The 24,586-nt window shown below is 50.7% G+C and overlaps 1 protein-coding gene across 1 annotated transcript; it reads left to right on the forward strand.

The window, feature by feature from the left end:
• The first annotated feature begins 7,480 nt into the window (after nt 1-7,480).
• LOC117886647 (melanoma-associated antigen E1-like) lies at nt 7,481-21,935 on the forward strand. Its single transcript, XM_034788641.1, has 3 exons — nt 7,481-7,757; nt 13,958-14,081; nt 16,460-21,935. The coding sequence occupies exons 1-3, from the start codon at nt 7,682-7,684 to the stop codon at nt 18,213-18,215; spliced, it is 1,956 nt and encodes a 651-aa protein (XP_034644532.1). The 5' UTR covers nt 7,481-7,681; the 3' UTR covers nt 18,216-21,935.
• Nucleotides 21,936-24,586: the final 2,651 nt, after the last annotated feature.

The following is a 24,586-nucleotide window of genomic DNA, read 5'->3' on the forward strand; positions in this document are numbered from 1 at the left end:
CCCTCACTGCATCCCTCCCCGTCCCATCCCGTCCTGCCCCCCACACCTACCCCTGCCCACTCCTGCCCCGAGGCCCCGCCCTCGCTCACTCCATCGCCTCTCCCTCCGTTAGGACCACACATTATCACAGCTGCAATGGGTCCATTAAAGGCCCACTCCTGAAGGTCAAATACCAATCCAGAGAGCACCACCACAGAAATGCACCTGTCCATACCCCTATATAATTAAATCTGTAGTAACTGACTCCCACACCTACGTGCAGATACACACGGGTATTCACGTGTATACATCTAGCATGCACTGACACACATACTACTCCATTATTTATTATTACAATGGTTTAGTGCCTAGAGACCCCAACTCAGATCGGGGCTCCAGGGTGATGGGTGCTGGACATACACAGAAACAGAGAGTCTGCAACAAAGAGTTTATAACGTAGCTAGACAAAGGTGGGGAGAAATGACCGCTCCATTGGCTCCGACTACGATTACTGGTCAACTAGTTCGGTTTTCTGGCAGCAATCCAAGCTCCAGCCTGGCAGACCTGGAAGGCCCATCGCTAGGGGGCAGAGGGTTGGTTAGTCCTCTTGCATCAGCAGATCCATGGCTTTTCCGCTGAGGCTGCCAGTGGGGAGGATAACTGGTTCCAGCTGTGTAGTGACACGGACACAGGTTCATATGACCGGCATCTGGATCTGGTCTTCCTGGCCAGTGGGGAGGATAACTGGTTCCAGCTGTGTAGTGACACGGACACAGGTTCATATGACCGGCATCTGGATCTGGTCTTCCTGGCTCTTAGAACGTTGGATCTGAACACTCCCGAACGCTGGTGCCTGAAATCAGGAGCCAAACCAAATGTACCCATAATTCCTGGTGCTTGGCAGGGGTGTTCAGCTGAGACTGAGCGTACGAATAAAGCAGCAAACTTACATCTGAACCCTGGGTTCATATCCAGGGGTTTGGTTAAGACCCAGCTTCTCACTTCAATAGAGCACATGTCTCATTGCTGAATGGGTCATGGGGGCCTCAGAACACCTAGGTTCTAAGAGTCTAAATTAGGACAACAAGATAGACCCGAGGGGATGTACGCCACCAGGCTGCGCTGTAGGGAGAGCTGATAGACTAGCCAGCTGGCACATGGGAGTTTGGGGCTTTCACTGGAGCCCAGAGATACCTCCTGGCATGCATGGCCTGGTCTGTTGAGTGCGTGGTCACTGGGCTGGTACTAGGGAGCTGTGAGATGTTGATTTCTATCTTCTTCTTCAGCTATCCCTTGATGCGAGGATGACGTCTGCCAAGGGGGTTCATTGGTGGGTTTTTCAGTGGCTGAGGAGCCCAATTCGTGCCCTGCAGATTTCCCCACAGAAGTGACAGGTGTAATCTTGGAGGAGATATCGTTGTTGGCTGGAGTGTTGTGCCCTTTCTTTCCTCCTTTGTCGCGTCTCTGTCTCCGGAGCACGTCTGTTTTCCTCAAAGTGGGCTGTGGCTTGGTGTATGGTGTTGGGCCGCTGCGTTCTGTTCCGCTCCGAGACCTCCCAGTTTGTGGGTTCATGCTTCCCTTTTTAAGATGTACTTTCAGTATGTCTCTGAAATGCTTCCGCTGCCCTCCGCGAGCCCTTTTTCCCTGACTTAACTGAGAGAAAAGTACTTGCTTCGGGAGGTGAGTGTCAGGCACACGTACACCGTGGTCAGCCCAGCAGAGTTGGTGTTTCATGACCTGCGCTTCCATACTGCTGGTGTTGGCTGCAGAGAGAAAGTGTGTTGGTCTTCCCAGCTGATCCCGAGAATCCTCCAGAGGCAGCGCTGCTGGAACCACTCCAGCTGCTTGAGATGTCGTCTGTAGGTTACCCAGATCTCACACCCATAGGGAAGGGTGGGGATGACAACTGCCTTGTAAACCAAGATCTTGGTACCTGTTTGTAGGTCCCTATCACTGAAGACTTGTTTGAATAGTCTTCCAAAAGATGTGCGGGCACAGCGGATCCTGTATTCAATTTCTGTGTCAATGCTGGCTGCTTGGGAGAGGTGGCTGCCAAGGTACAGAAAATGGTCCACATTTTCCAGGGGTTCTCCACTAACGGTGATTTGTGGAGTATAAAGAGTAGTTTGTTCAGGTGAAGGCTGGTAGAGTACCTTGGTTTTCCCAATGTTGAGAGAGAGACTCAGGCTGCGATAGGCATCTGCAAAAAGATTTAGGTGCTTTGCAGCTTGGTGTGTGCAAGAATGACAAAGTCATCTGCATACTGAAGGACCCAGTGGTGCCAATTCTCATGATCTTAGAGTTTGTTTGGAGACATCAAAGATTGAGGAGTTGACCAGCCATACGATACTCACTCCCGATTCCGTCAGGAAGGTGGTCACGGATGAGAATCAGGAGCACGGCAATGTAAATGGAGAAGAGTTTTGGAGCAATGACAGCCCTGCTTGACATCTGTGCGAATGGCGAATGGTTCAGTCTCTGAGCTGTTGTACAGAATGGTGGCAGTCATCCCACCATGGAGTAGTCTGATGATGGAAATGAATTTCTGTGGACAGCCAAACCTACACAGCACCTTCCATAGGGCATCACGATTGATAGAGTCAAAGGCCTTGGTTAGGTCAATGAATGTCATGAACAGTTCCTGGTGTTGCTCTCTGCACTTCTCCTGAATCTGTTGTGCCACAAAGATCATGCTGGTTGTGCCTCGGGATGGCCTGAAGCCACACTGTGATTCGGGGAGGAGTTCCTCGGCAAGGGGGAGGAGGCGGTTTAGTAGGATCCAGGCACGGATATCCCTGCGATGGAGAGGAGAGCAATACTTCTGTATTTCCTGCACAAAGATTTGTCCCCTTTCTTGAATATTGTAACAACGTTGGCATTCTTAAAGTCAGGTGGAATTTCTTCGCAGGTCCAAATTTTGTCGAGGAGTTGGCAAAGTTTGTGCTGGAACATTGTTCCACCAGCTTTAAAAACCTCAGCTGGGATGCCATCTGGACCTGGAGCCTTGTGATGTTTTGTCTGGGTGATGGCATGCCAGACTTTCTCAGAAGATGGGGGGATCAACAAGGTGTTCCATAGCTGAGCGTTGTGGAATAAACTTGATGGTGTCTTCAGAGATCGTAGATTCGCAGTTTAGTAGGCTCTCAAAGTGCTCCTTCCAGCATTGTTTAATGGCTGCATTGTCCTTTAGGAGGGTGTAGCCATCCTGAGAACGTAAGGGGGTTGGGCCTTTGGAGCTTGGTCCATATATAGCTTCTGTTGCTTTAAAGAAGCTTCTCGTGTCATCCTGGTCTATGAAACCCTGGACCTCAGAAGTCTTCTCTTGCCACCACTTGTTTTTGATGTCACGTAGCCGCCTTTGGACTTTGGCTTTAAGCAGGTGATAGGCATCAGGTTTTTGTTTGTTAGAGGAATAATTTTGCCAGATACAAAATGCATTTCTTTTGTTGAATTAATGATAGGATTTCCTCATTGTTTTCATCAAACCAATCTTAGTGCCAATGAGTGGAATACCCTGTGGTTTCAGCACATTCATTGTGAATGGTGTTTTTAAGTTGATCCCAGTGCTCTTAAATGTCAATGATGTTTTCAGGCAGATTAGAGAGTTTCTCAGCCAGATGTTGCTGGAATGTCTCACAGCTGGCTTGGTCTTGAAGTGCTTTGACGTTGTACTGCTTTTGCTTAGTCTTTGGGTGTTTGTGGTGTGGGGGAGCAAGCTGCAGGTACATGACTGATCTTACTAATCGATGGTCTGTCCAACAGTGGTCGGTACTTCTCATAGCTCATGTTCTATGGACGTTGGTATAGTCTCGGGCTCTGACTATAACAGAGTCAAGGAGGTGCCAGTGTTTGGACCAAGGTTGTTTCCAGGTGATCTTAAATCTGTGTCTCTGACTAAAGATGGTATTTGTGATGAGCAGGTCATGCTCCACACATTTGCTGAGGAGGAGAATACCATTGGGGTTTACATTTCCCACCCCTTCTTGGCCTATTGTGCCTCTCCAGAGTTGGAAATCCCGTCCGACTCTGGCACTGAAATCTCCTACGGGGATGAGTTTGTTCTGCCTTAGGTGTGGCTGTGAGGACTGCATTGAGAGTTCTATAAAACTACTCCTGATTGTCCTCTTCATCATCGAGTGTTGGGCCATATGCGCTGATGACCGTGGCCTATTGGTTGTTGCTGAGCTTGAGCCGAAGAGTCATGAGACGCTCCTTGATCCCCACGGGAAGCTCTGAAAGCTGACTGGCGATCTTATTTTTGATGGAAAAGCCAATCCCGTGACTGTGTCTCTCTTCAGTGACGTTCCTGTCCAAAAGAAGGTGTAGCCACCTCCATTCGCTTTTACTTGGCCCTCATCGGCCCGGTGGGTCTCACGAAGAGCTGCAATGTCATTGTTGTTCCCCCTGGCCCCACCTGCTGCCCCCTCACGCTTCCCCTGAATGTGGGCTGGCCCCCCTTTGCTGCCCCCCCCCCGCATCTCTCCCCTGAAGCTCCATGCTGCCTGCCTGCATTAACTGCCGCCGCAGGGTCCTAGTGCCCTCCTTCACTACTGCCAGGGCAGGCTGCCCTTCCCCCTCAGACCCTTTCATTTTCTGGTGGGACCCTCCATCAGTACAGCTGCCCCCCCGCCCGCAGTCACCGCTCTTGCCCCACGCTGGGCAAGGGACAGCCCCATCCCCCACCCCCAGTGAGGCTACAGTGAAGGGCAGCAGCAGGGGAGGAGGTGCACATGTGATGGCAGCCCCCCTGGCATGGCACCCACCACAGGGGAGGCGAGGGGGATTCCTGGACCTGAGAGGGGCCCTAGGAGCATGTGCAGTGACAGGGGGGGTGAGTGTACTGCCGGGGGAGGAGGGGAAGGGGGTCCCTACGCCAGAGCTCGCTGCTGCCGGCAGGGAGAGGGCTGGGAGGAGTCCTCCTCTCTGGCTCCAGTCCCAGGGCAGCCTGCCTGCACCCCAAACTCATCCCCATCCCTGCCCCACCCCAGAACCCACCCCCCCAGCCAGAGCCCTCATCCCTCTGCACCCCAACCCTCTGTCCTAGCCCTGAGCCTCTCCAACACCCCAAACCCCTCATCTCCAACCCCAGCCAGAGCCCTCATCCCCATGCACCTTAACCCTCTGCCTCAGCCCTGAGTCCCCTCCCACACCCCAAACCCCTCATCCCCAGCCACACCCCAAATCCACCCCAAGCCTCACCCCACAGCCCTCACCCCTGCACCCCAAACTCCCTCCCAGAAACTGCACCCCCTCCCTCCGCACTCCCTCCCATCCCCAAACTCCCTCCCAGAGCCTACACCCTGCACCCCTCCTGCACCCCAATCCCCTGCCCCCAGCCCAAGGCCTGCACCCCAGACCACCTTCCCCACCCAAACTCCCTCCCAGAGCCTTGGGCAGGTGGGGGGGCAGAGTTTGGGCAGGGGCAGGTTCTGGGCACCACCAAAATTTCTACAAACCTGCCACCGCTGCTGGCAAGAGCTGGTGCGCCATACTGGGGTGGACCGGCTTCCTTTAAATTGCCGCCAGAGCCCCACTGCCAGAGCCCTGGGGTAGCGGCGGCGGGGCTCGGGTGGCGATTTAAAGTGCCCAGGGCTCCTGCTGCCACTACCGCCCTGGGCCCTTTAAATCGCCGCTGGAGCCCCACTGCCGCTATCTCAGGGCTCCGGGGACAATTTAAAGGGCCCGGGCCCTTTAAATAGCCCCCAGAGCCTGCCGGAGCCCTCGGGTAGCGGCGACAGGGCTCTGGTGGCTATTGAAAGGGTTCGGGGCTCCCGCTGCCTCTACTACTCTGGGCCCTTTAAATAGCCACCGGAGACCTGCTGCCCCCAGGGCTCCAGCAGCAGGGCTCCGGAGACGATTTAAAGAGCCCTGGGTGGTAGAGGCAGCTGGAGCCCCGGGCCCTTTAAATTGCCCCCTTTAAATCGCCCCTGAACCCCAGGGCTCCCCGACACCTCTGCAGCTGGGAGCTCAGGGGGGTGATTTAAAGGGCTTGGGGCTCCCAGCTGCTGCTACCACAGCCCTAGACCCGGGCCTTTAAATCCTGATTTAAAGGGCCTGGGGATTTAAAGGCCCTGTCTCTTCCGGTGGAGGCCATGCCCCTCCTCAGGACTCCGAAGTACTGGCAAGTCCTTTAAGTTACTTTCACCCCTGGACTAAAGACACCCAGAAATCACTGCTCCTGTCTTCCCCGCCACTCATCCATTGCCACAAGGCTTTGTGTGGGTCTGAGCCCTTTGGCAGAGGCCTGTGTGTGAAATTTTTTAACACAGGGAAACCGGTGCGCAAGCGGTAACCACACGAAACTTGACAGGAGGAAAACCCTGACCCAGTGGCAAGGAGATCCAAGACAACCAGGGGCCTCCTTCCTGCCGCAACCTTCATCCGCCTTCACTGCTGCAGAGTACGAGAAGGTCCTCTATGTGCGCCCGAGCCACCGTTGGGGGTCTTGTGAAGTTTGGACTACGGTTAGTCAGGAGCCTCGCCTCAGGCCTGCTCGCCAAGGGGGACGCTACCAGGAGTATAAAAGCTCCGGCCAATGCAGCTCTGAGGGTCTTTGGCCCATGCAAACCTCTCCACCACCACAAGGTTGCGGTGCATCAGAGAAGGTTGAGTTCTAGAGCAGATATTAGATGGCAGTTGAGCTTTTGTAAACCTAAAGTGCTCCGCTCCCCCACCAGCCTCACTGATAACCACTGTGTGAGTGGGTTACTCGACCCCACAGCAGAGGTTAAGGTTTCCAGCTTGCCGGAGTAACAAACCACAGCAGCAGTGGTGCTGAGGTTTCCACTGCCATGTGGCAAGGTTTCAGTGCTTAGTCTGACAAAAAAAACCCCTCAGAATCTGCATCAAAGCTGCCCTTTCTGTGCTGGCCTTCAGGGAGGGAATGGAATAAGGAGATGGGAACCGGAGAGGGGAGAATCATGGCGAGAGAATTGGGAGAGGAGGGGGGGCGGGAGAGGGGGGGAAGCGTTTTGCTCAGATCTAAACATTCCATTTGAGCCTCATTAGAACGGTGCCGCTCAGTTTGTCATTTATCTGATGTGACCCAGCAGGGTAGGGCTGGGCAGGGCCCTGGAGAGAGCAGCAAATCCATCCCGGCAGGCTGAGGCGGGACCAGGTAAACCTGACCTAGCCCATCCCTGACAGATGTTTGTCCAACCTCCAATGACGGGGATTCCACCCACAACACTCCGCTTTCCTCTGACATTTGAAATGAGGATAGCGAGCAGAGAGCAAGATCTGCTTCAGATTAATGACAGTGGGCCACGGGGTCACTTGTAAATTAACTCGGCTCCTTCGGCTGCAGTGGAGCCCTGTCCGTTTATACCAACTATTTCTACCCGCGTCGTTCACCAGCTCCTGTTTTGATAGTGCCGTGTTACCTTCTGTATAAGGAAAAGGTTTTTACGTAATTGACACACTGGGAAATTCCCGGAACCGACCCACATTCCCAGCACTGGTTTTCCCCTCCTCCTTTGTCACGGGACAGGAGTGGGGGTGGTAAATCCAGCCTGCACACACACATAAAATCAAAATTGAAACCACATATTCAATAAAGGCTGGGCACCGCACCATGCCTCTAGTCCTTGGAACACTGCTGCTGCTGTGTCCAGATCTAAGAGGGAGCCAAGCCTAATACTGGGAAATCCCTGCCTGCTTAACAGCCGCCCTCTTGCTGCCACCGGCCCCTGATCGCTGGAAGATGAAGGGCACGTCTATCGCTTCTTTCTTGCTGCTGGCACTGGCGGTGCCCTGGAATGTGGAAAACCGAGTCGAAGGTGAGCTGCTTTGAAGTAGAAAGAGTTGAAGGAAAGGCTGGGTTTCCTGGGATGGTGGGAAGGAACTGCAGTTGAAGTTGATTAATGGTACTGCTCTGCAGTGTTATTTCAGAAAGCAAAGATTCCTTCAAGGAAGGAACAGGCCCCGTGTCCTGGGTATGAGGCATAACCTGCCCGGCAAAGAAAGCCAAACAAGCCCGGGCTACAGTTTGTTTTCTGAGTCAGGTGAAGAAGGAAAGAGAAAGTCTCAGGATTAGTCAGATACACAAACACCGAGCGTCAGAGCTACACGCAGAGTCAGACACACAGTGTATCAGATCTTCACCCAGAGGCAGACAAAAAAAATGTTTAGACAAGGCTTGTAATGTTAAACAGAAACTTTAAAAAAAAGTAGCTGATAGATTGGCTAGAGCAGTGGTTTTCAAACTTTTTTTCTGGCGACCCAGTTGAAGAAAATTGTTGATGCCCACGACCCAACGGAGCTGGGGATGAGGGGTTTGGGGTGCAGGAGGGGGCTCAGGGCTGGGGTTGGGGTATGGGAGGGGGTGCAGGCTCTTGGATGGGGCTGGGGATGAGGGGTTTGGGGTGCAGGAGGTGGCTCTGGGTTGGGGGCTCAGGGCTGGGGTAGGGGGTTGGGGTGCGGGAGGGGCTCAGGACTGGGGGTGGGGGCTCAGGGCTGGGGCAGGGGGTCGGGACGCGGACTTACCTCGGGTGCTCCCGGTCAGCGGTGCAGCGGGAGTGCTAAGGCAGGCTTCCTGCCAGTTCTGGCACCGCAGACCGCGCTGAGCACCGGAAGCGGCCAGCAGAAGGTCCGTCTCCTAGGTGGAGGCGCGCAAGCGGCTCTGTGTGGGTCTCGCCCACGTGTGCTGCCCCCCAGCTCCCAGTGGCCCCCCCGCCTAGGAGTCGGACCTGCTGCTGGCTGCTTCCGGGGCGCAGCACGGTGTCAGAACAGGTAGGGACTAGCCTGCCTTAGCTTGGCAGCCCCGCTGACGGGACTTTTAACGGCTCGGTGAGCAGTGCTGACCAGCCCCGCCGCGACACAGTGCCTGACATTCCACGACCCGCAGTTTGAACACCACTGGGCTAGATATGCAGATCTACCCTAGGCAAGAACAGGTGTGCCTCTGGGTGCCTAGATAGCACGCACCTAGGCACACACGTAATTAGGGATAACTGGTCCTCTGGACATTCAGTTGGCACAGTGGTGGGCACAGTCATGGTGCATGTGCCCAGGCTCATGGTAAAGGCTTGTACTTGTGCATCCCAGGGGCTGAAAATGTGACCCATTATCTGCATAAGAATATTACAGGACAGTAAGGTGATACGTGACATGGAGGCTGGTGACATCTGAATGTGGGTATGAGTCGAATCTATCTAACATACAAACATTAACATGGATTGAATGTGCACACACAGTCCTATAACTGCCTGCCTCTCTCCATGGTGGGAAACTCCGTTAGAAATGAATCAGGCTGAAGCCAATAGCGATCTATAGAAATGTAATAGGTTTGAAGAGGCAGAGTTCTCCGCTGGGTTCAAGGCTGGTTTCCTTGAGGAACCTTCTTGAAGAAGTGCGTTGCTACGTGTCACACAACAAGGATCATCAGAGACAGTCCTAACTCAACAGGAATGGAGCCTAAACTTTTACCGGTGGCCCCCACAGAAGAGCTGGTATAGAGACTGAGAAATAACAGGACCCTCAGAATCCTTGGCTGCATATAATGATACATACTAGACTATTACTTTCGCTGTTCTTCTTAGGATGGCAAAATCTGTGTCCTGCTAGAAGTAGCAGGGATCTCTGTGATACTCCTCATAGAGGCATTTCAATAAAGGGTAATTTTATGGGCTCTAGCTAGGATTTAACAGGGAGGTTTATCTAAACCAGTGATTCTGAGCTATTCTCTTTTCCATCCCAAGACCCCCCCCCACCCAACTAACTGGGACCCCATCTAGCAATAGGACCTGCGCAAGGCAAGGTGGTCATGACCTCCAGGTTGGGAACCTATAGTCTGAACCACTCTATGGCGTTCTATAGCAGGGGTAGATTTCTCTACTCAATCAATAAGACACTTCAAAAATCCTATAGAAAGGTTCTCATGTTCTATTGAATTCTGCAGAACTGTTCCATAAGGCTTTATCCAGTTCAGTTGGATGTGCTTTGAGTTTTGTTTTGCTTTAATTATTTTTAAACCTTCCATCATCTTGATCTCCCCCTTTTCTCACGATGCAACTTCTGTCCTTCTTGCTTCCTTCTTGGCCATAATTGTGCTGCCCAGGGCCAGCTGGCAGTGGTAGAAGACTGTACTGTGTCTGACTTCCCTTGTGAAGTCTCCAGTCAAGATGTTTATAATCAGAGAGAGGAGCAAGCTGCCAAGTAGGGCTGTGGGCCGGGGTAAGAACTTGTCCAAAGCTGGGAGATGTCAGCGCCAGGGTTTTTGCTTGGCCCGTTGCAGAGACGGGCCAGTATAGAATCAGATCCGCACTTTCCCCAAAGTTCACAGAAGGGGAAGGTTCAGATCTGTGGGGTGGGTCAGGCCTGTTTCTACTTATGATAAAAGAATGGCTCAGATTCTGGTCCCCCATTGCTCAGGGGGTGTATAAGGGCCGTGAAAGGCTACAGTGGCCCCAGAGAGGATTCCATTGGCACAGGGGGTACGGGAGGGGGTCAGGGCTCTGGGCTGGAGGTGCAGGCTCTGGGGTGGGGCTGCGGATGAGGGGTTTGGGGTGCAGGAGGGGGCTCAGGGCTGGGGTAGGGGGTTGGGGTATGGGAGGGGGTCAGGGGTGGGGCTGGGGATGAGGGGCTTGGGGTGCAGGAGGGGGCTCTGGGTTGGGGGGGCTCAGGACTGGGGGGGGGGGTGGGGGTGCGGGAGAGGGTCAGGGCTCTGGGCTGGGGATGCAAGCTCTGGGGTGGGGCTGGGGATGAGGGGTTTGGAATGCAGGAAGGGGCTCCAGGGCTGGGGCAGGGGGTCAGGGCACGGACTTTCCTCGGGTGGCTCCCGGTCAGCGGTGCAGCCGGGGTGCAGAGGCAGGCTTCCTGCCAGTTCTGGCACCGCAGACTGCGCTGCGCCCCGGAAGCGGCCAGCAGCAGGTCCAGCTCCTAGGCAGAGGTGCGCAAGTGGCTCTCCGTGGGTCTCACCCGCGTGCTCTCCGTGGGTCTCACCCGCGTGCTCTGTCCCCCAGCTCCCAGTGGCCTCCCCGCCTAGGAGCCGGACCTGCTGCTGGCCACTTACAGACCCCAGCGGAGGGACCTGCCAGGAGCCGGCCCAGGAGGAGTTGGGAAGGGGTGGGGTTGTAGCACTTGGAATTGTGGGGGTCCAGGCTCAGGATGGAGTCCGAGCTCTGGGACCCCACCAGGGGAAGGGTCCAAGGGCCTCAGCTCCAGTCCAAGCCAATTTTTAGCCCTGCAGCCCGAGCCTCAGTCGGCTGATCCAGGCCAGCCACAGGGTCTTTCATTCCACTGCAGACATACCTCACTGGCTACGGGTCAGACTCTGCCCTCCCCCCACCTTGCTCAGTGAGTAATCCTCTCGCTTGCCAAAGGTCACTCGCTGAGGTCGCAGAATGTGATCCTTGATATTGAAGGTCTGATGACTCTATTGCACTTACTACAGCAAATATTTGTATAACTTCCTTGAAATGGAAAAAACCAGACACCCCAGCCTAGTCCACTTAGTGCTGCTCATGAAGGAAGACTATTTGGCCTAGTCTGTAATTCATTAACTAATTCACAGGAACAAACAGAGAACTCAAGAAAAAAATACCATAAGGAAGTTATGGGGTGGAAGCAATGATTTAAATTGATCTAAAAGTAGCACGGAAGACATGCCAGTCCAATCAAGCTCTAACTCCAAGGCACACAGGAAAGAATGTAATGTTTGATTGTGCAACCTCTGCTTATGTTGGACGGCAAGTAGCCTCCGTGACGTCGATGGACTTGCTTGCATGAATAAAGTCTACCCAATGTGCGGAAGGACTGCACCATTTGGCCCGTATTGAGCAAGATGCTACTTTTGCCGAATGATGTTTTCAGTAGCCATGTTTTAGAAAGGCTACCCGTGAGGTGTCTATGGCTCTCATGTTACTATCTAAGCACGGGCAATAATTATGAGAAAACTCATAGAAGGTCTCCAAAGGTGTTTCCTTTGCACCTTTCCCCAGATTCCAGGAGGTGCTCAGCGACTGAGAGGATCCCCACACGGCAGCTGAGAAGGTGCTTCCTCGCTCGGGTAGGCGTGTAGTCAGAGTGGCACGAACACCTTCTCAGGCGAGTACAAGTCTGCCCAACCCCGGGGATATGTACTCGGCCACCGCAGCCACACGGCTATTTTTAGCACGCTATCTGCAGCGGAGCTAGCGCCTGTCCAGCTACCCCCTCGGGGAAGCACCGCAGACATACGCTCTATGGCGACAGGCACCTATGCAAAAACCCTACGTTAAGAGACAAGGGGGTGGACTTTATTTGTATGGGAGCCATTGCTGGGGAAAAGGCTATGTACAGGATCGGCTACATTAGAGCAGGCTTACCTCATCCTGCCCATCAATGATAATGCCTCAGCCCTGACCTGTAGAGCCGCTCGTCCTCCGCGCCCTTTGTGCTGAGAGTGCCAACAAAGGGGCCAATGAACGACCGCGGCAGCAGTTGCTTTTGTGACAAAGATTCGAGCCACTAGGAACTGGACTGAGACCCATTGATTTGTTTCACAAATGCCACCAAACAGACGCAGTGGGGGAGGTGATAGCTTTTATTGGACCAGCTTCTGTTGGTGAGAGAGACAAGCGTTGGAGCTTACACAGAGCTCTTCTGCAGGGCTGGGAAAGTGTCACAGCTAAATACAAGGCGGAACAGAGTATTTAGCGTAAGTAGTTACTGCATATCTCCAGGGGATCATTCAAGATGAAGTGGCCCGTTAACACTACTCCAGTCAGAGGGAGGAAAAGGGGGAGGGGGAGGTGCTTGTTAGTGAGCTATAGATTGTTGTAATAATCCGTAAATCCAGTGTCTCTATGCCAGGGGTGGGAAAACTACAGCCCGGGGGCTGCATCTGGCCCATCGGACCCCTCAAGCTTCACTATCCCGCTCCGGCACTCCTGTCTGGGAGCGGGGGCTTGCCCCGCTTCGGCGCTCCAGCCAGGGAGTGGGGTCGGGGGCTTGTCCCGCTCCGCCCGCCCAGCTCTCCTGCATGATGCGCGTGAGGACACTTGTGTTACTCCAGCTGTCCAACCCAAACACGCCTCATGCACCATCAGTGCCTGGAAGGTGCAAGCCCAGGTGCCGGCTACTTATTGGCTTAGGTGACTTTCCTGCCACCCATAGGCGACTCGATTGTGGGCTGTCGGGACCTACCTGGGAGGAGATTTCTGAGACCAGGGGGCTGGTGAATGTCAGTGAGTTCTTATGACTGGAAGCTGATGCCCGACAAATCCAGGATAGAGAGAGGGCCCAGTTTTTTCACAGTGCATGCAATCTTGTAAAACAGCAGTTTGATTTTGAAACAAACTTGTGTTGTCCCTGTTGGAACATGGTGTGTTAATTTCGTGAGCATTCATGGCCTGCCATAAAATTTCCATACCCAGATGTGGCCCTCAGGCCAAAAAGTTCGCCCACCCCTGCTCTATTTAGGCCAAGAGTTTTAGTGTCTCATGTAGTTCTGAATTTAAGCTCCCAGGCTAATCTTTTGAAAGTGCTGTGCAGGTTTCCTTTGAGGCTGAGGACACGCTATGTCTGAGCTCGTTGTGAGAAGTGTTCATACACAGGTGATGGGGGGTTTTTGTCCTTTATCATTTTCCTGTGTGAGTTCATTTGGGAGCGTGGTGATTGTCTGGTTTTACCCACATAGTTGCTATCGGGGCATTTAGCGACGATGCCGTTCAGATTTGAACTGCGGCTCCACAAGCAAGAGTCTCTGTGCATTCGCCATCCATCCCGAGCCCACTGGGGGCTTTTCTTTAAGGATGTCTCAAGAATCGTTTGTTTTCACATGCTTTTGCTGCTAGGGTCTGCCCCTACATTCTTACAGCACTCACTTAGCCCTGATGAGAACATGCTTGGAATTGTTTTCACTGATGCAGGGCGCTTCCTTTTAAGGTTGCCAAATTTGAAAGCAGGCTTTTCCTTTCTCCGGGCAGGAGAGCTCCTTTCGTTGCATCCAGAGCACAAGCTGATACTTATGTTGATTTTTTTTTTTTTTTTGCCTTAGGACAACCCAAAGCACCTGTGAAATGCAAAAAATTATGCACCGAATTTTCACAAAAAAGAATACCCCAGAAGCTGTTGAAGACCTATAGGAAGACAGAACCATCATGTCCTAAAGCCGCTATCATGTAAGTACTTTTCTACCATGTGGTCCTCTTCAGAATTGATTCAATTAATGTGCAACTCTGAGAATAAATGGGCCAAAATCCTGCAAAGGGCCTCCTTTTGGTGCAAAACGCATTCTGGAAACTGCCCACAGGCCCCAGCTGGACTCAGGGCCCCGTTGTGCTAGGTGCTGTACACACACATAGTGAGGCAGGCCCTGCCCTGAAACAGTTCGCAGGCTAAATACACAAGACAGACAAAGGGCAGAAGAAAGGAAAGATCGTGAGGACTGTTTTACAGATGGGGACCAAGGGACATTAAGGCCTTGTCCACACTTACAGTGCTGCTGCAGCACCACTGGAACGCTTAGTGAAGACGCTGCCTACGTCGACAGGAGAGCGCCTCCCCTTCCCGGAGAGGTGGTAGCTATGTTGACGCGAGAAGCTCTCCCGTCGACCGTGCTGTCTACACCAGCAGTTATGTTGGTATCACTGCGTCGCTCAGGGGTGTGGATTTTCCCTGGGCAATGTAGTTATACTGACATGAATGGGTAGTGTGTAGACCAAGCCTAAGGGTTTTGGCCCAGGTTCTACAGGAAGCCTGTGGCAGAATCAGGACCTGAAGAGTAGGCCTCTGCCTTAAGCACAAGTCCAGCCTTCCACTCCGAGAGCCCCCGGGAACTCATTAATTCATTTTAAACAACGCTGACAATTGCTACATGTGGTTTTAATTTATAAGCACTTTACACAGTTACCAGAAATTCAGCCCTGGAGAAAAGGTTGGGGAAATATGTCACACCTTTTTAATAGTTTACTTAGCCTGGGCCAAATTCAGCCCTGGTTTTAAGTAGGTGCAACTCTCCAAATTTGTTACAGATTTAGGGCCAGATCCTCAGCTGATGTAAACTGGCATAGCTCTATTGACATGGGCGAGACTAGAGCATGATCGAGTGGATCGGGTACCAGGCTGGGAGTCATGAGTAGAGCTGCTCAGAAAATATTTTTGCTCTCTTCCCCGCCCCCCCAGGGAAAATGTGGATTTTTTGGATGAAAAATTGGAAATCAGAATTTTTTGGCAAAAACCTTTCAGCTGAAAATATGAAATTCTTGATTTAAAACTGATACCTTGGTGCCTCATGGTAACTGTAGTTTGGGGGCTTCAAGCTCCAGGGCCGCCCAGAGGATTCAGGGGGCCTGGGGCAAGGCAATTTCGGGGGCCCCGTCAATAAAAAAAAAGGTGCAATACTATAGAATACTATATTCTCATGGGGCCGCTGCGGGGCCTGGGGCAAATTGCCCTAATTGCCCCCCCCTCTGGGCGGCCCTGTCAAGGTCCCATTTTCCTCAATGACCTGGGCTCCCTGGATGGACTACATCTCCCATGTTGCACTATGGTCTCCCCCTCTTGATGCAACACGTCATAGAAGTCCCTGGTTGTAGTGCCTCATGGGAGATGTAGTCTAGCTGGGGAACCCGGCCCTGGGAGGTGGAGGGAAGGGGAATGAGGCAGTCAGGATATAACTCCCATGAGGCACCATGGCAGAATTTCCAAATCACAGCTTTTCCATTTTGGTTTCCAGCTGAAAAATTTGGGCATTCGTTTTTTTGTTTTGTTTTTGTTTTTTTGTTTTTTTTTTCTGGACGAAAAGTCAAACATTTCCCGGGAAAGTGGACACTTTTTCTTAAAAATTGCATTGAGTCAAAAACCTACCAGCTCTAGTCAAGAAAGCTGAGTTCTGTTCCCTGGCCAGTGACCCGCCTCTTTCCCCTCTCTCTGTTTATCTGCTCTGTCTGTTAGACTGTAAATGTTCTGGGCCAGGGGCTGTCTCTAGTTATGTACACGTAGCACAACAGAGGCCTGAGCTCAGTAGGGGCCTGTAGGTGCTAAATAATAAATAACAATCTGGCGTCAGTGAGGCACAAACATGGAGCCCCATGATGCCATATTTGCAGCCACTTTACAGAGCAGAATTGTACTTTCAGAGTTAGTCTGGCCCTGCTCCCATTGCAGTGGGTGGCAAAATTCCCTTCGGTTTCTATGGGAACGGGATCCAACCCTATATGTGATTACACAGTCAGCCCCTCTTAACTTCATTACAGCATCCTCAGGTGAAAATCGGGTCAACTGCCCCATTTCAAAATAGTTACTTTAACAATGAACAGGAAAAAGAAAGTCTATCCTCAGGAAATTATTCATCACATCAAATACCAACTGATTAGATTTCTATCTCCTGCACACCAGAACATGGCTATATTTAACTTCCAGAAGTCATTGGGAAAATAGAATGTCTCTAGCTTCTGCCAAAGTAGCACGAGCTTCCTCACGGCTGCTTTTATCTAGGCTTTGCATATCTCTTCCTTTCTGTTTCTTGTGATTGTTGCTGTTTCTGGTCTCTCTTCAGATTTGTCACTCAGAAGAATAAAGAGTTCTGTGCAGATCCAGAGGCGAGCTGGGTGAAGGAAGCAGTCCGACAGCTAAACCAAGCAAGTGCCCCTCTGAATCTGCCACTTTCAAGCACCGTCACTTCTGCAGTTGTGGGAAAAGGGCCAGGCGTTTTTCACAGACTCGTTGGCGGTACTGTCTCTAAACCAACACAGCCCAGTGTTCCGGCCAATCCCATTCACGGGGCTGGCACACCAGGTTCTACAAAATCCTTCTCTGCATTACAAGAGACTGTTACTCCATCTACTATCCACCCTGAGCCTGTTGTCAATGGCAGCGAAGTTTCCATGAGATCTATTACAACGCCAGCAGTTGACGTACCAGACAGCACTTCCAGCAGATTTCATTCAGTTCCCACCCCTGTCATGAAAAGCTCTGAGAGTTTCGTAGAATCTAGAAACAAGTCCACAGGATCTATCAGTCCAACAACTGATATATCTGGCACAGCTCCCAGGAGATTTAATTCAGATCCCACCCCTGTCATCAAAGGGTTTGAGAGTCCCATACGACCTACATACAATTCTGTAAGCTCTACTAGAAATCAAACAGCTGATGGACTTGCCAGTGCTCCCAGTAGACTTATTTCAGATGCTCCATCCATTTTAAATGGTCGTGCGATTGTCAAGTTATCACCTACGTTCCTGACAACACCTTCTCTACTAGAATCTGTTCCCAGCAAGCCTGTTATAGGCCTTGCATCTATGGGGCAAGTGATTGAGAACTCTACCATGAAACCCACAGCTGTTCTAAAAGGAAGTGATGCCACCCAGGGATCCACTCCACCTGGAGGAGAAAGTAGTTCTGTCAGTCCCAACAGTGGTGGTGAAAGAGATGCTGTTAGTGAGTCTACGGCTGATGCTCGCACAGGTAGCTACTTATCTCCTTTAGGAAAGAAAGATCCTCCTCGCTCTTTTCCTGAATCCGTTTCACCTACAGAAATGTCAGTCCTTTCCTTCAAAAGCCTCATGAAACCCACAGCTGTTCTAAAAGGAAGTGATGCTACCCGGGGATCTACTCCACACCCCACATCTCCTGGAGGAGAAAGTAGTTCTGTCAGTCCCAACAGTGGTGGTGAAAGAGATGCTGTTAGTGACTCTACGGCTGATGCTCGCACAAGTAGCTACTTATCTCCTTTAGGAAAGAAAGATCCTCCTCGCTCTTTTCCTGAATCCGTTTCACCTACAGAAATGTCAGTCCTTTCCTTCAAAAGCCTCATGAAACCCACAGCTGTTCTAAAAGGAAGTGATGCTACCCAGGGATCTACTCCACACCCCACATCTCCTGGAGGAGAAAGTAGTTCTGTCAGTCCCAACAGTGGTGGTGAAAGAGATGCTGTTAGTGACTCTATGGCTGATGCTCGCACAGGTAGCTACTTATCTCCTTTAGGAAAGAAAGATCTTCCTCGCTGTTTTCCTGAATCCGTTTCACCTACAGAAACGTCAGTCCTTTCCTTCAAAAGCTTCCCACTTCAGAACAGAGCAGAGGGGCCTTCAGATGGTCCCTTGGTGTTCAGCATTTTGCCTGCATCCCGAACCCACATCCTCAGACTTGCTTTGCTGGCGAGCGTTCTGGGGATTTGCAGTGCCGCCGTATGGATGTATATGTATTTAAAGGTCAAAGGCTGCCCTGGAGACTCCACTAAAGAAACGGTACAAGGCTTGCTCTTTAATCAGCAGGGCTCTCGAACTAATGAATATGCTATGGAAGTCATCTGAATCGTTCATGGCACGGACTTGGGTTCCTACCGCTAGTAGGTGGACTCTAGGACATTACTCTAACTGGGAGCAGGGAGGCTAAACCTGGCACTAATCAGATTTATACTGGACTAAGCCAAAAAACCGTGCAAGGCAAATGGGCCAAGGACACTCACAGCTTCTGAGTGGAATGCCAAAAAACACCCAGGGAGCCAAGGGTGACGTTTTAGGAATGAGTTCCTTGGCTTTTATCTTGCATCATTATATGCAAAGGTAACAGCAGTTATAGAGCAGCTGGTTGCCAGTCGGTGCCAAAGGCATGTTTTTGAACGGGTATTGGAATAGTTCCATTCCGGCACTATCCAGCTAAAAACCCAACCAAGCTGCTCTCAAGCTGAACGTTACGCCACCTCGATCCTCTCCCTGCCTGAAGGGTGTGGTCCCAGACTTTGCATTTGTTACCCCTCTGCTGGTTCACTCCCTGCACTCTGGGTCCCCATGTGGTGCCATTCTGTTCCAATTCTGTTTGAGTGATACCTGAGTTGTCACTCAACTGGTTGCTGGTTGTTCCAGTCTTCAAGGGCCAACCATGCCACTAACTGTTACCAGACCTAACCACTTTGAGTCCAGTTTTCCAATGTGGCTGCCTAAAGTTAGGCCTCTGAATCCAGATTTAGGCAGCTAAACCCCCACCTTAGGCAACTAAGAATCAGCACTTAGTAGGGTGACCAGATGTCCCGATTTTACAGGGACAGTCCCTGGGACTTTATCTTATATAGGTGCCTATTATCCCCCACCCCCTGTCCCGATTTTTCACACTTGCTGTCTGGTTACTCTAGCACTTAGTGACCTAATTTTCACAGAATGTTGAGCACCTGCAACTTGACACCTGTGAAAAATCAGACCAGGGTTGGCTAAAACAAGAATTAAGGTGTCTAACTATGGATTCAGGGGACTAACTTTAATCACCCACATTGAAACACTGGACTCATTGCTAATCAAATCTCTCCTCCAGCTGTGGTCCCTGGACCTAACCAGTTCCTAGCACAGATGTGATGTTACAGAACAAAGACATACTGTTGTATATATAAAAAAGAGCCGTTGTGATACCGGGAAACAGAAGAAGCCACCAGACATCAAACATCTAGTGATTTTTCTTTTCACTTGGAACCAACGTGGAGTCTGATTGGTGAGCCGTTCTGTTTGACAGTTACAAAGGACAATGAATGGGTAGTTTACTTTCAGAGCACTGAGTAACTACCAGTAATACATTTGGACTTAGGAGGATAGAAACTACTCTGCTGGAACAGACCAACGGTCCATCTAGTCTAGTATTTTGTCTCTGGCAGTGGCCAACACTGGCTGATTCAGAGGAAGGTGTAACACTCCTACACTAATGCACCTCTGTATCTATCTGTCCATACAATCATAGAATGTCAGGGTTGGAGGGGACCTCAGGAGGTCATCTAGTCCAACCCCCTGCTCAAAGCAGGACCAATCCCCAGACAGATTTTTGCCCCAGATCCCTAAGTGGCCCCCTCAAGGATTGAACTCACAACCCTGGGTTTAGCAGGCCAATGCTCAAACCAGTGAGCTATCCCTCCCTCTCAGGCTTATATAGAGCATCTATCACCATGGTATTAATGCATTGTAAAGCTACTAGGCAACAGATTTTTATGCAAATGGTTATTGATTTTATACAGCTAGACATTACAGAATCTAAGTCCTGTGGGCCAAATCCTGAAGGTCCCTTACTAAATTTTTATTGTCCTCACTCAGGACAAATTTCCATTGACCCCAGTAGGACTTTTGCCTGGGTAAGAAATCGTCAGGATATGGGCCACTGTAGCAACACACACATATATATCACTAATCCAGTGCTGCGCTTATTGGCTTCAATGTGATCAGGATTGGAGCTCCAAAATATAAAGGTGCGCGCGGAAAAAAAAAAAGTAAAACACGTATAATATAACCTAAGACACATAAAATGCAGTTGCTTTATCTGAGTAATACACTAAGTACATACAAACAGTAGAACAAGCTAACCACAGCTGATTCTGTACTCAACTTCTAGGAAAGGAAAGATAGACAAGGCACAGGTGCTGCGGTTACCCCAATTAGGAACCAGCAGACACACTGTATGGGAACTCTGACCCCGAAGCTGGGCTAATGGGTTTCATCCCAACAATATTTGTTTTTGACTGAGATCCAGTTCCCTTCCCCCTGGGTGTTGGTTTTGTAAAGGGGGCTGGAGGTAACTTGGTACGAGGGATTCAGAGTGTGATCAGATATGATGTATACTTGAGTTTTCTGTGTGAAATTCAGCCCTGTGCAGAGGGCCGGCACCCAATGACTAATGCATTACTTTAGCCTATTTGGAAGTACATAGGCCTTCATGCACGGGGGTGAATTTAGCCCTATGGGAATAGTAACCCATAGCTTGTCAGAATGATGTACAAAGGATAGTCCTTTAAATACAAAAGTTAGCCTATTATTTTTATAGTACCTATCTTTAGAAATGTAATGCAAATGCAGGGTGCAGGCTACTGATCTCCTACCCCGTCCCTTGTTCGTGAACGTTAGCAATGCCTGGGACTGACTGATGTCTTCGGTACAAAACTGTGTCCTCTTGGTGTTCTAGCAAGGAGGGTTCTAGCAATGATCATGGACTTCATCACAGAATAGCTGGAGTTCGATACTGCAGGAAGGAGGACTGGTGACTGAGCAGCTATTGTCTTCCCTCTTCCCACTAAGCCAGTTCTGGACTAACGGCCCAGGAGGCCGTTAAGGGGCACTTTGATGTTAGACCTGCAGACCTAAAACTGAAGTCTGGGCCACTGAAAGATCCCATGACACTTTTTGTGAGAGAAGAGGCTTTAGTTCCAGTGTCCTGGCCCAATGCCATCTCAGATAGTTAGATTCTGCCCCCTACATTCCTCCTGCGGCTGTTTATAAAGGGCATTCTTCTGCTCGAATGGCTATTCCTCCTTTCTTGATCGAAACTGTTATGGTGCCTTGGGGTGGGTGGCGAAAAGCTGGCACCTTCCATTTCAGTGGTGGGTGCAGTGACCCTTAAATGTGGTCTGCACAGGGCAGGAGCAACCCTAATGCCCCTAGCAGTAGGGTAGTTGTGGAGCAGGTGGGGCATGGACGCCCTCCAGCACCATGCTCCAGCCACTTGGCCCTGCCCCCTTATCCAGTCCACACTTACCCAGACAGAGTTGATTGCCCCTGGCTGTAATCAGTGTCATTTTTACGCTCAGGGCTACAAGCATCCATATTGTGTAGGATAAGGCAGCTAGGGAGTTCTTGGGACAGCTGACTGGCCAGTGTGTTGGTGGAACTTTGGAATTACTTTCAGCTAATAACGGGCCAGTAATTTTTTTAAACAGTTGCAGTTTCTTAGCAAATGCAAGCTCACATTGGGCCCAATCCGCCGCCACTGAAATCAGAGGCGAATTTTGCCATTGACTTTTACTGGTGCAGGTTTGGGCTTATTATTTCTTTAAAAAATCCTGCACAATGGTCATGTTGGCAGAGTGCGGGAGGACTGACTGTCCAGGGTGGACCTTTGTTATATTGGGGTGATGTGGCTGGAAACTGGATTTCAATTGCATGCTCTGTAGTATTTAAAGTGTTATTTAATTTAAAGCACAAGGTGAAAAGGATTGGCGCGTGCTAAGATGTAGTATTGTACCTGGTAAATGTATTGTATTCTGTTTTGTATTTTCATAAAAAAAACCAATAAAATTCTATGACAAAAGTCAATGTCTTCATCAAAAGGATGTAGTCAGATGAATAATTCATATCAAGGTCTCGAAGCAAATGCCAGAACTAAGGAGAAGTGAGTTGGACTTAGATAACCTGGGTGAAATGGTGTCCCATTGCTGTTAATGGCAAAGCACCCATTGATTTCAATGGGGCTATGGTTGCACCCCATGTGTTTGCACTTTATGGACCACATGCTGCCCAAGATCTTTGCACAGAACGTGCTTTCTTGCGAGACACCAGCATTTCTGCTTCTGGCAAGGCAGAACTGAAGGTCGATGAACCATTTCTTCCCTCAGAAAAAGGTTCTGGCCCCATTCAGTTCCAAAACGGGTAACAGTCCAAGGAAATTTTCATTTACCCAAACTGGTTGCCCAGTCCCTATTCTACAGCCAGGCAGGCCCTGGACCGCTACTTCGGTGTCACGTTAATATCACCAAGGACTCATTTAGCATGAGTTTGCACTCCCCTGAAGTTTGGATCATGCCGCAAAGCTTTGGATTCCAGAAGGGTGGGCGCTCATCTGAACCTTTCGAGGTTTACTTCTCCTTCAGAAGAATGTGGTGCTAGGAAAGTGTAGACAAGCATTCCCCTGCCTCACCAGTGATTGTAATTCCTGGGCAAGGACTACAAACATGGCTGGCACCTTTGAGCTCATGGGAAGGGCTGCACGGCTGCCTGCAGGGGAGATGCGTGTGTGTGGGGATGGGTCACATGCCCCTCCCCAATCGCCTGGGGCGGGGGGTGGGGGGGGCAAGGGCGCTGCTAATGACTCTGCCCCTCGGTGCAGGAAGTTTTTTTATGAACAGAGATCGAGTGATTAAGATAACAAAAGACTTGTCATTAAATTAAGGATCATTAGCATTCCCAGGCACTCCAATTAAAAGACAGAAAACAAAGGATAGGAATAAATGGCCCATTTTGAGAATGGAGAGAAGTAAATAGCGGTGTCCCCAGGAGTCTGTGCTGGTCTGGGATCAATGCTGTTCAACGTATTCATAAATGATCTGCAAAAAAGGGGTAAACAGTGAGGTGGCAAAGTTTGCAGACGATATAAAATTACTCAAGATAGTTAGCTAAGTGAAAACCAGAGAGCAAAGGGTTACAAAAGGATCCCACAAAATTGGGTGACTTGGCAAGAAAATGGCAGATGACATTCAATGTTACATGCAAAGTACTGCACATGGCAAAATATAATCCCAACTATACATACAAAATGCTGGTCCCTAAATTAGCTGTTACTCATCAAGAAAGAGATCTTGGACTCATTTTCAGTACCTTGGAAGCGCTGTTTCCACAGTACTGCAAATGTATAAGAAATAGGGCTGTCAAGTGATTAAAAAATTAATCGTGATTAATCATTCTATTAAACAATAATAGAATACCATTTATTTAAATATTTGTGGATATTTTCTACATTTTCAAATATATTGATTTCAATTACAACACCGATTACGAAGTGTACAGTGCTCACTTTATATTTATTTTTGATTACAAATATTTGCACTGTAAAAAAGAAAAAAGAAATGGTACTTTTCAATTCACTTAATACAAGTACTGTAGTGCAATCTCTTTATCATGGAAGTTGAACTTACAAATGTAGAATTATGTGCAAAAATAACTGCATTCAAAAATAAAACAATGTAAAACTTTAGAGGCTACAAGGCCACTCAGTCCTACTTCTTGTTCAGCCAATTGCTAGGACAAAGAAGATTATTTACATTTGCAGGAGATAATGCTGCCCGCTTCTTGTTTACAATCTCACCTGAAACTGAGAACAGGTGTTCGCATGGCTGGCGTAGGGTGACCAGATAGCAAGTGTAAAAAAACCAGGACACTTTTTTTGGGGGGGGGGCGGCGGGGGTGTGTGTAAGGAGAATAATTGTCTATATAAGACAAAGCCTCTAATATTGGGACCTTTGGTCACCCTAAGCCCAGGGCTCCCTAACACAGCTCAGCTGACTCAAGTCCCACTAACCCTGCACTTAAACTGCGGCTCAGACTCTCCCAAGGTGGCCACTGACTCTCCCGCCTGGCTTTATAACCACCCCCACCATGGGAGATAGTTGGGGGAGGCACATGGGAAACTGCCCCACATCGAGGCACCACCCGCCCCTGCTCTCGGCCGCAGACCCCTCGGTGGCCTCCCCGCCTCCGGCCGCTGCAGGCTGCAATCACTGGCCAAATGCCCTCGTTGGGTCACGGCTGCGTCGGGTGGGGCAGCCGCGTGCGGGCAGTGTGGCGGGGGCTGGGGAGCTATTTACCCCGCTGGCGCGTGTGGCGCTCAACACTGAACAGAACCCGCGTGCCTCAGGGAGCTGTCCGCACAGTGAACGGGGAGCGGAGCTACGCAGTCTGTGGGGCAGTCGGTGCCGAGGCCCTCTCCAGCTGCCTGGAGCCAGGCGGCAGCCGCTCCCCCCAGTAGCGCTGCGCCGCCACTTTGGGACGGGCTTCTCCCCCAGCTCGCAGCCACGCTGGCTCGCTGCGCTTCCTGGGATGGTAGGAGCCCGGGGCGGCGGTTTCCACCGCTCTGTGCCGTGCATGGGGCCCCAACCCTAAGAGCCAGAGGGACCTGCCGGGGGGCAAGGTGGGGAGTCCTGGCGGTGCTTACCTGGGGTGGATCC

The sequence above is a fragment of the Trachemys scripta genome, chromosome 13 (assembly GCF_013100865.1).
Source record: "Trachemys scripta elegans isolate TJP31775 chromosome 13, CAS_Tse_1.0, whole genome shotgun sequence".
NCBI classification, from domain to species: Eukaryota; Metazoa; Chordata; order Testudines; family Emydidae; genus Trachemys; species Trachemys scripta.